The 12,203-nt window shown below is 34.7% G+C and overlaps 1 protein-coding gene across 1 annotated transcript; it reads right to left on the bottom strand.

Annotated features, from left to right (window-relative positions):
- Positions 1–7,582: 7,582 nt before the first annotated feature.
- Positions 7,583–11,897, bottom strand: LOC18045311 (growth-regulating factor 4). The gene is made up of 4 exons (XM_006437359.2): positions 11,336–11,897; positions 10,142–10,496; positions 7,940–8,352; positions 7,583–7,856 (listed from the first exon to the last, which is right to left on the bottom strand). Exons 1-4 carry the CDS (start codon positions 11,556–11,558, stop codon positions 7,849–7,851), a joined length of 999 nt encoding a protein of 332 aa, XP_006437422.1. The 5' UTR covers positions 11,559–11,897; the 3' UTR covers positions 7,583–7,848.
- Positions 11,898–12,203: the final 306 nt, after the last annotated feature.

Raw genomic sequence — 12,203 nt, 5'->3', positions numbered from 1 at the left:
TGACATGATTAATTTCAAATTTTAGTATTTGTATTATATTTGGTCTTAAGTGATGTTACACTATGTTTGCTACTCTACATGTTGACATCGGAGACAAATATGAGTTGCTTGAAGGAATAAACATGTCATAATAAGTACCAAGTGAGTTTTTGAGCCTATTATTTTTTTTGGAAAGTAACCCTTTTGCCCATTCTTTATACAGCTTAGCAGTTTATTATTGTATACATGATTTCTAGATTTCTTTTGAGTTAACCCTTAAAAAAAATTGTAAAATAAAAAAAAATGTGTGTTGCTACATATGGAGGCTCATCTAACTAGTAGATATGGAAGATTATTTAGAGCCCTAAAAAACAATAGAAATGTCATCTTTGATCCGTTTGAGCCTTTCTAGCCATCCCTTTTATCAAATATCCATAGTTAACCCTTTTGAGCCTTTAAAAAAAAAAACTTTTCTTTGTCAAACTTATCATCTTGACCCACTCAGATTTGGAGTATTACCCAATATCTTACAAGTTCCATCACCTATTTATGTTTGAGAAAAATGTAAATAAATATTTTGTATAGTGAAGTTATGCCCAACAAAAGCAAAAAAAAAATGTTGTTTCAAAAAAAAAAAGAAAAAAATAACAAAAATAGGTGAAATCCACCTTGCAACTTTCCAAAAATAAATTCCTCTACAATTTTCTCAAACATACACTTTGTTTTCCTTATTTCCTTTATTTGTTAGCCATGTCCCTAACCTACGTTACGTCGGTACGTCCTAATAAAAGTCCTTGATTTTAGGGAACTATAGTCTGAAGTAGAAGCTAGTTATATGGGCTAAAAAGATGTTGTGGTGCATAAAAAAATAATAAATAAATAAATTGGGTTGACTAGCATTTTTATTTGACTTGAAATCATATTATTTCTAAGCTGCGGGCATATTTCTTTTATTTTGGTGAGAGTATGTGATATCACTTCTTTATTATTTTCTCTTAATTACCATTTATTGGAGTAACTATTTTTATTGGGTTTAATTTCTTTGTGAGAGTGTCACTATTTCCAGTGAGATTTTGGGGTTTAACATATCATTCTTGAAAGTAGCTGTGACAAAGTCTACTAGGTTGATTCATATGGATGGTTGATGTGGGTGTGATGTTTCTTTAGACTAGAGATAATGCTTATATTTTTATTTGATTACTATCATTAGTCTGATTGAATAAACATGATTGTTTTTTATAAAAAAATCATTTTGGATTTTGAATTTTGTTTTCGCTTTATTTGCTAGGGACTAGCAATAAGCTGGTTGAGAGGTGTGTTGAGTGTTAGAAAATGTATATTTATAAAAAAGAAAATCGTCATTTTGCATTTCAAGTTTTACTAACACCCTTATTTTTATGTATTTAAACTTCTTATCATTTAATTATGTGTGTTGTATTATAATTAAGTATTTTATGTATTTTAGGGGCATCATAGTCATTTCACAATGAACGAGAGATCAGACGGCAAAACATACATCACTTTTGAACTAAGGACGGTCGAAAACCTTAGGAGGAGCATAAAAGGAAAATGACATTGTTCACATGTACGGTATTGTCTACGTTACTGTTCATGACACTGTTCACATAGACAGATTGATGACGTGGCATTGACCGATGATGTGGCATTGACTGATGAGGTGTCACGATCCTGTTGGACTAAAATTCTTATGCACTGTTGATCGATGACGTGGCAGCATATCAGTGGACCAAAAATCTCGCGTACGGTACATGCATTACACAGGATTATTTTTAACCAAACCGCGTCACTGTTCAACCCGGGTCAAACCGTGTTACTGCTCACCCACGTGGTCAAACCGCGTACTGTTGATTGATGACGTAGCGCAATCCTGAGCGTCCAAACTGTTTTTAATCCGATAGCCACGATTTACTCAATGTATCTATAAAAAGGGGGCCTCCCCCCCCTAATTGGATATCTCTGAATCCATTTTTGGACTCCATTTTCTGTAATTCTCTCTCCATCTTGTATTTTCTACATATTTTAATAAATTTACGTTTTGCCCCTAGTTCAATTATGAGTAGCTAATTTTCTTTCAAGCTTGGGTTGAAGGTGAAGTCTCAACATGTGTCATGGGCTTTATTTGGTAAATTTATTTTCTCTTCCCCTCTAGTTTTTGTGAATATTTTGACTTCTCGTCGACAAATAATAATAATCTTGTCTAGATACCGCCTTGGTTTCACCGGCTCTTTAGTACAAGGTTATTATTATTTGGCACGATAAGCCCTTAGCACCATATTGATTAGAGTGTGGTTCATGAGGTGTGAATTCCCCCCTCATGATTTAATTTGTATTAATAAGGAATATTTAGCCCATGGTGCATGTTGATACGGATCCAGATACCCAAGTACGTCAATTTAATAGATTTTCACTTCAATTTACTCTTGCCATTTTAATTCGAATTTTAGGATAATCCAAATCATTTTCACCATAAATCCAACCACTCTCATAGAAAAATAATTCTACATATAATTAAAATCCACCTCCTCGTGGGATCGACACTCGTCTCCATTAATCTATTCTACAATAGATTCGTGCACTTGCGAGTCCAATAAAATTTGCACAACAGCTGCGCTAAGTGCCAGCTGGCGCTGCATGAGCATCTCGTGCGCTAGGCTGCGCCTGTCGCATGCGAGATGCGCGCAACACACTCATCCTGGATCCTTGCGCACGACAGCCGAATCCTCGCACGCGAGATGCTCCCCTTCACTTCCCTTTCCCTTCCATTTCTCTTCCCTTTCTCTTCTCTTCCCTTTCCCACATGCATCTCACCCACCACCGCCATTAAACACCATCAACAACAACAACAACAACCCAAACAACAACAACAACAACAACATCAACAACAACAACAACAACAACAACGGCAATAACAACTCACCTAGGGTTTCCAATTTTTGCCTTTGATTTTGGAGATCTCTGAAGATTTTCAACGTGATTTAGGTTGTTTCAGCCGCCGACAACTTCCTCCGCTGCCGATCTATGTCACCGACGATGTATACGGGATTTCGGTGATGAAATTTTGGGTGAGAGGGGGAGGAATTTGCTTGAGGGAAATGTGAGAATGAGGAGGGCAATTTCGTCCACAATTTGGTGATTTGGCTAATGTTGATAGAAAAAAATTATGGGGGTTAAAGTTGAAAAACGCTTAATTTTTTTTGGCTATTTTTGTAAATTTCCCAAAAATTTACGGGACCTACTGCCATACTATAGGTTTTTGTATGGTTTTTTTTTATAGGTAATAAATTACTTTTGTTGTAAATTAGCAAAAGCCTTACCTACAGTGATTTATAAATTACTTTATTTATTTATACTCTTTCATAATATCATCTACACGATTAGCATAAATTGAAATTCATATGCAATAAGACACAATACAGGCTAAATAATATAATTTATTTTAAGAGTGATTATGGTAATTTTTTCATGGACATCGTAATACATTAATCTTATCAACTTTTAAATTTAACAATATCCTAATTATAACGTACAATATTCATGAAGTACTGTAGTCGTGTGCACTCTTAGGTGATGTTTTGTTTCATGAAATGTGAGAAAATGAAAGGAAAAGAAAGTGGAGGAAAATAGAGAAAATGAGCGGAGAGAAGAGGAGAATATTTTTCTAATATTTGGTTCGTTACAAAATTATAAAAGAAAAAGAAAAAGAAATCTCTAATTTTTAGTTTAGACAATCTTAACCTTAATTGTTGAACTTTCAATATCTATCATAAATATAATTCAAGAAATTAAACAATAAATTTATTTAATTTATTTACATAAATAATTTCTTGAAATTATTTTAAACAACACACTTATATTTATAATTAAATTTTTTTTTAATTTTTACATAATTTTATTTTGTTTTTAATTTAAGTAATAATAATTAATTTAATTTATTTCTAAATAAATTATTGTATAATATAAATAACTTCTTAATCAATATATTATAATTTAAAATTTCATTTAGAAATCAACAAAAATAAATAGAGCCGCCATACGCCATATCTGACATCGTCGCTGGCTGTTTCAAGCCGCTACCACACTATAACGTATAGACTCGTGAATGACATGAAAACGATCAAAGATTCATGATCTCTGTAATTGATCAACTCATTTAGCCAAAAAAATTGAAATTTTTTCATATCTTTAGAAGTTAAAACATTTCCAAATAAATTGAACTTGATTTGAACAGCATATGTTCACTTTGACCTCAGCAAGAACGTGTTAATGTTGTTTGTTAGCCAGCAAGTTTAAGGGGCATTGGTGGTGAGATTGCACAGGCCAGTGACGGCAGCGGCGACGACGGGTCGACGGTGGTGCACTGGCAATTGTGAAATATATATTTCTATATTATCATGTTAATTAATTAAATAAATTTATTTTTGTTAAGCTATATAAATCATTATTAAATTTAAATAATATAAAATTATTGAACATGTTAAATTGATAAAATAAAATTATAAATAATAATTATTTGATAACATTAAACATGTTAAAAAGCTGAAAGGGTCATTTTGGAAGTTTTGGTTTCCAACAAAAAAAAAATTTAAAATCTACATTATAATAAATATTAAATTCTAACAAAAATGAAATTTTTATACATTATGTTAAACTAGACAATAAAAAATAATAATTCAAATTACTTTTTTCTCCTTCATTCTCTTCTTCCAACTAAATACCACCTTAATTTTAAAGACTCACAATCTAGGAAGAGTTAAATTAGACCTTTCATCAAGGGGAAATAACTAGGGGTGGGCGCGGTTCGGTTTAGTTCGGTTTTTTACTAAATTTTTCATAATCGTTCGATTACGATTATTTTAAAATCATAATCGCGATTAATCAAATTACCGAAATAATCAAATATTCGATTAATTGAAATAATTCGATTCGATTCGGTTCGATTATTTCGATTATGAGCCTATTGGGCCTATTTTGGGCTTTTTTAAATTTAAAACCTTAAATTAATAAATCTACCACAAACATAAAAAGTTAACAAATAAAAAATCAAAATATGTCTCAAAGTATGTTCAAGAACACATAACATGTTCAAATAATAAGTTCAAATCAAAATAAATAAGCAAAAAGTCTTTTAAACTTTAACAAAACTACAAAAGCAATAAACATCAATCAACTCCCAAATTCGACCAGAAAATCAAGTGTCACAATCAGTGTCATGAAGTCAATGTTTCAAGCTAAATACAACATCTCAAGTGAAATCAAAACAACATTTTATTATCTCCAATTTTAATCTCGAACAAACTGATAAAAGGAATACAAAGTTTATTCTTCACATGTACGGACCTTGTTTATGATGCAATGCCTAAGAAATTGCAACAGTACTGTGCATTAACAAAGCATATGGATAAAAGGATTAAGAAATAGAGAAGAATTGCTAAGAAATTGCAACAGTATTGTGCATTAACAAAGCATATGGATAAAAGTTTATTCTTCACGAGTGAAATTTAATTATTTTTAATATAGCATCATTTATTTATGCTGTTTGTTCTGATCTAGAAAACTGAAAGCAAAGAAATACAACAATACAATATTGAGTAACAAAATTTCATAATTGTATGGTTTAGCAACAAATCCTGACACGTCATAACTTGAAAAGTTCAAGACGTGGATAACAAAATCAAGCTACCAAATTCATAAAACCGAAACGAAAAATTGAACCTTTTTCGTTCGATTTTTTGTTCTGCTGAGAGTTTTTTGTGACAGTTAGGGTTGGCAAAAAAGTCCGGGCCGGTCCAAGCCCTCCCGGGCCCAGCCCAGACCCACGGGCTTAGGCTCGGCCCTCACCCATGAGGATCTGGACAAGGGCCCAAGAAAAAAAAGCTCAAACAAAGCCCAAGCCCACTACTTTTTTTTTAAAAAATTTATAAATTAGAATAATATAATTAAAATTAAAAAAATAATTTAAAAAAACTTAAATTCTTAACTTATAAATCAATTATGATTAAAAAAAAACTAAAATTATGATACTAAATTCTCTCTTTTATGTCAATTAATTAAGAGAGCGTTTGAATTAGAAAATTCAGTATTAAAGAAAATTAAAGTTATGAGTTTTTATTTGCTTTATTTATTATTTTAATTTGAAATATTGATTTTCTTTAATTTATCTATGATTGTAATAATTTATTGATCATTAATTTATTTCAAATTTACAATAATTTAAAAATTTTAAAATAAATAAATAAAGCCCAAGCCCAGCCTGAGCCCGGCCCAGGCCCGCTGTTTGCCATCCCTAGTGATAGTGGCAACAGCAGAGACAAGCGGCCGCGACGAGCAGCAGCGACGAGCAGCGGCAACAATGAGCAACGAGGACGAGATTCCAACGGTTGAAGGTCACGAGTTCGATTTCGGCTGAAGATCAGAAGTGGTGTTTTGTTTAGTTAAGAGTTTAGACTTTAGGGATTTGCCGGATTGTTATTCGGTTTATTTGATACTCGGTTCGATTTTTTAATTTTTTTTTTAAACCGAAAACCGAACCAACTAATTTTATTATTTTTATTATATTACTTATTCAATTTTTTAAATATAAAAAAACACATAAAAACCGAATCAAAACAAATAATTCGGTTCAATTTTTTATTAATCAACTTTTTTTATCCACACCCCTATAGATAACAACGATTAAGTGCAACGCTGCCCGCGTGGTAGGCCCACAACTCCAGTGATAATTCCAAATCGCTACTCGCAGGGAGAAATACAGCTGTCGGAACAGAGGGAAGCAACATTGAGCCGGTCACCTGGCGTCAAACATGACGTCAGCGGAGGGGCTACATATTTGAAAACGGTGAGTACCAAATACCAATATCAAAAAGAAGGTGTACGGTAGGCGCCTGACCACTTGATGGTAGACCCCCACACAGCCCCCAGCCTCTCATCGCCAGCTGCCTGGCACCGTTGGCCCCACGCACGAGGATGACGCCACTCCCTCGCTTTTCCCAATATGCACTCTTGCCGACATCGAATTATCTCTGTCCTTTAACCCCCCAAAAAAATAGACAATAATGCTTTTATTTAAGGAAAAACCAAAAAGGTTGGAATCAAATTTATTGGGAAAAAAATTGTAAATTTTTTAAAAATCATATGATTATATTTTATTTTTTCTTCAGGAATTTAATGAATGAATGACTTAAAAAGCTAGATTAAATGGTTTTCAAATATTTTTTTTATCACCGGATTAAAAAATCAATATAGATTTACCTGTCCTGCCCTTGATTTTTTTTTTTTTTAATTTAAAAAAAAGGCTTTACTAGCACTGCTTTAATTGGGAATCTTATCAAAGTCGGACTCTCGTGTTATGAGCTAGAGTGCGAGTGGTCCATACTCATTACTCCATGTAATAAGTTCACTTACAGCTTTGCTATGATAATTAATTGCAGGTGTCCAATTGTTAGTCCTTTTGTCTTAAGACATATCATTTAACAAACCAAATTGCCTTAAAACATCATTGATTTCTTGAGCTGAGAGCATATTGATTTGAATGAGCAGCAATGGCCTAACAATTCCACAAACTTTTAGTTTCAAGAAACTAGGGAAACTTTATTTATAATGCCAAGAGGCAATCGATCAAAAACAAGCAGGAAAGTTGTTGCACTTGCATTTTAATACAAATTTAGAGTTTTGGACTTCTCAATCATGAGCACCTGCTAGATTTCGCTTTATTTCATGACCTGAACCTGAAATGGCAGTACATTACACAATAAATATGCAGTTCAGATATTCTTCAAGCACGGGAGTCAACGAGCTTGCGTCGTCAGTGACTTGCATGGTCCCGGCTCTGGAAATCCTTAACACGTGTTCTCAGTTATCTGCAGCAGAAGTGCAAGCAAGATTTAGAGGGGGATCAATACAATATTTGCTGAACATGAGTGTACCTAAGTTTGAAACTCACCATGAGGCGATCGAGAACTCGTTGCCGAGAAGTCGGATGAGGCCATAGGGATGGATATAGAGAGCTTGGTTGTTGAGAATGAGGTCTGGTGGGATCTCTTGTCTTCAAGACCAGACCATGAGTCTCTTGTCTTAGGCCACTCATCAAAGAAAGGTCGGAGAGACTGACCTTCCTGTTTTACAGGCTCACCCGAGGTGAATTCACTACTGAAAAGTGAATGCTGAGGATAATCATTCTGCAAAATGGAGGTGTTGCTGGATTTCGACTGGGGATGCGAGGAGACTCTAGATTGCATCAGAGGCCATGCACTGTCAATTGGTGAGTCCATCTGGAGACCCCTATTGCTTCCTGAAGCTTCAGTGAAGAAACTATGCTCTCCAACCTCGGGTTTAAGTCCTTGAACTTGAAGGTACCTATATGTTCACATGAATAAAGGAAACAGATAATATTTAAAGTTATTCATCGGGCACTAAATTAAATTTCTTAAACAACACTTTAGAATGAGTTCACTGATTATAGCATGTTTTTCTACATCTATATACATATTGGGTGGTCCTTTTTGTCCCCTCGGTTCCACTTAATAAATTTAGTCTTTGGGAATTAGACCAAAACTTTTAAGTAAACGTTGATGTTAGCAAATCAGTACAACTACGAACAAGTCAAAAGGAATAACAGACAATTATTACCATACCGGACACACGGAGTGGTTTTGCACAAAGCAATGACAATGGTACTGAAGTTATTCTAAACAAATTTCAGTTGTCCAAAAATGTCAAAATCATGCAACTTCATGTAGATGGCAAATGGAAGATAAAGAAGTAATTTACAAGCTTGAAGTCAAAACATCCAGAAAATAACTGCACGTATTGATTCTCTACAAGCTTGCTCACTCAAAATATCCAGTAGAAAAATGTCCAAGGCCTCTGAGCAAAACAGAAAGTGTTTTGCTCGGTACAGCTGTCTGTAAGACTACATAACTCTGGATGAACTTATAACTCCAGTCATGCTGCAAAAGTTAACAGGCATTAATCCTTTTAACATAACATATCTGCAAACTCAGCAAGTAAATAGTTATGTACCGTTTTCACCTTTCCCTTTTGACAGAGAGAGCTGAGGGTCAGTAATATACAACTAGTGCAGGCTGCTTGTCAGATTTTTGCAATGAATCTAACAGAGGAGACATAAAGCTAAAAAGCCGAACATCAAGACTGCAAAGACGGGTTTGAGGACTATCATCGTGGACATCAGGGCCCAGAAGCATAGATCTTGAAGAAAATTAAAACTAGCAACTTATCCATAACCCTGATGGCAGTAGTATACCAACATAACACCTAGCACTTTCATCAACGGGTCCAACAATGGATAGAACCAGTGACAAGTTTATTAACTGAATCTTTTGAAAATTCGTTTATAAAAATGATGTTCTTGAACATAGAAACTTTAATAGAACATAGGCAGTTAAATGTTATTAAGCAGAAGAATAAACTATAAGCTTCCGCTATAAAGGTAAGTGTGATTGGTTATTGGGTGCAGGATGCAAGAACAATGATGAAGGTTAGGGCTGCAGGCAAGTGTCTAATGAGAGGCTCAAATTTAGAAAGAAAATGACAGCTCCATTTCTCGCCATAGACTCAGGCAAATGTTGGACAAAAAAAGTTCAGCAATAACCCCATACTAAACCACCAGACACACTGGAGAGAGTTCATTATCGTTATATCTACAAACATGTTCATGACAATTTGTAATGGTTGTCAGACTTCTATGACAAATTTTGCAGAGAAAAAAGAAGGTCCAAAAGAGAAGGCTGTCTGCCAAGAAAAAATTATGTTAAGACACTATGGAGTTCATCCTTCAGAACACCAGGGCCCAGAAACCTGAGCTGAACAGAACAGAAACTTGGAAAGTTTCTGCACTATATATGTTAGCACATGGCCGATATCCACGAATTTGTTCTTACCATAGAGTTTCATCATCATGGGACCGACTATGGATCTCACACCAGGTATGGCAGCTAAAAGGAAATTCATATCACAAAGCAGATGCAGAGCACCTAAAAGATTAAAATCCATGCAATGAAGATAATCTGGTCTCAAATCATTGAAGCAGAAAGAAAACCAAAATCATTTTTCTTTACAAATTCTTTTTACCAGCAGCCAAATTGTTCAACAGTAATTTATTCTTTTAGAAACAGGAATATTATACCTGTATTCTTTGTTGGGAATTCCACAGGAAATGGAGTCCACATGATAATGGGATTGGTTGGTTCCAGAAGTAGTGCCTTGGGGATTAGCAAAGGCATGTAATGGAAGGTTCTGGTAGCTTCCAGTCCCACCACTGCTTCCAGTGGCAGTCAGTGATGTCACAGTGGATGATGACTGTGTTATGGTTTGTGATTCCACAGGCTTTCTTGAACGGTTGCGGCCGCGGTGCATGTGGCGCTCACAGTACTTTGAGTCTGGGTATGCATCTTTGGAACACCGCCATTTTTTGCCGTCAGTCCTCCTGCACCGTCCTGGTTCGGGATCAACTTTTTTCCCATAGAAGGAACAATAACCCACTGCAAAATCATACCCAAAATATCAGGCATCACACTCTTCATTACAGAATGGAACAAGCATGACATAAGATATAGCTTAAATTATGCTTCTTCAACTAAAATAATGCATCATCTGCAGCAAGGAGACAAAGCTAATGTATTATACTATGAATGCTAAGGAACTTTACAGCCAATAGCATCAGAATCCAAATAAACAAACCTTATTAAAAGTGATCTAACACTTCATCGTCAAGACATTAACAACATCACATGAATGAACAAAGAAAGACTGGAGAAAAGATTTGGCATCAGCAATATATGCCTTTAAACGCAAACAATCACAAACAGAGGGAAATAATAGGAAAATCCTTAACTATTAAATTACTTGTACAATCTAATTAAAGAATAAATAAAATCCAAGAGAAAGGCAATGAAGTCAGCAAGAAAAGTTTCTGATTAGACTATTAGAAAAAAATAAATAGAAATTTGGGCATGAAAAACCTTCCCCTTACACAAATTTAAACAAATATATTTTGAACCTTTGACACTGACATGTGATTTAACCTCATCAACTAAGCATAATCCACAAACCCCAACTGCTTTTCAGGTCAACAATGAAAGGAAATATTACAAAAAAAAATTATTTTTGTACAAGAATAATCTCTTCAAAATCCATCATTATCAACAACTCAAAAAGATGAAGAAGATAAAGAAGAAGAAAAAAAATCTGAAATGCTAATCTATGCATATCAACAAAACACAAAAAAAAGGGGATTCTTTAAAATAAAATCAAACACACCCACTTTAAAGAGAGAGAGAGAGAGAGAGCGAGAAAAGATTGAGGAAGTAAGCAGGCTTACTGGTGGGGTGATGAAAGAACCTATGAGAAATAGACTCAAAGCTCTTTTGTATAGGGAGTACAAGATCAGGTGGCACAGGCAAACCTGCCACCATGTACTTAAAGATCAAAGCTTGATGTTCCAGTTCTTGCCATTGTGATACCGTAAAAGGTGATGCCCTCATTCCCATCATCCCCAACCCACCAGCCCCACCAGCACCGCCACCGCCGTTGCCGCTATTCATCTCCACCGCCACCACTAGTACTAACAGTCACTACTATTTATAACACCACCCAAAAACCAAAACAAAAGCAAAAATACTTGTTTTTTTCTATAGCCTAATAGCATGGTCTAGAGTGACACTAAGCATTATCATAGGATCAGATTGTGTCTGAAGCTTTTGTATTTAAGTGTTTTACATACAGAAATATTAGTTAAACCCTCAGTTTGTGTTGTCCAAAAGCGGAGGCAAGGCAAAGGCCAATGAGCGGCTAAGCGAAGCCAAGGTAAAGGTTTCAGCTTTGGTCTGATTTTGTCAAGGAAGCTAAAGACTATAAAGACATTGGCATAAGTTATTAATGCAAATTGCTTAGCTGCAATTAATGAGGGTGGCTAAATTAGTGAGGATTACATTTAAGTGCAACAGTCATTTAAGCTCTGAGGTATTTTGATATTTATGAATAATAAATAATAATACAGATGATAATGAGAGTATCACACAACTCAAGTTAAAAATCTTTGGTGGGTGCCCTGGCCCGACATGAGTTGTGTTTCGTTGTCGTAGGAGAAAGAGGTGGTGTTGTTTTGTTGTTTGTCAAAGTGTAAGTGATTGTTATGCGTGTGTTTTATCAACCAGTCAAATGTGGGCAAAGGTCCGTAAAATGTGAAA

Source organism: Citrus clementina, unplaced genomic scaffold (genome assembly GCF_000493195.1).
Source record: "Citrus clementina cultivar Clemenules unplaced genomic scaffold, Citrus_clementina_v1.0 scaffold_4, whole genome shotgun sequence".
NCBI classification, from domain to species: Eukaryota; Viridiplantae; Streptophyta; class Magnoliopsida; order Sapindales; family Rutaceae; genus Citrus; species Citrus x clementina.
This window is presented reverse-complemented; position numbering and strand designations above follow the sequence as displayed.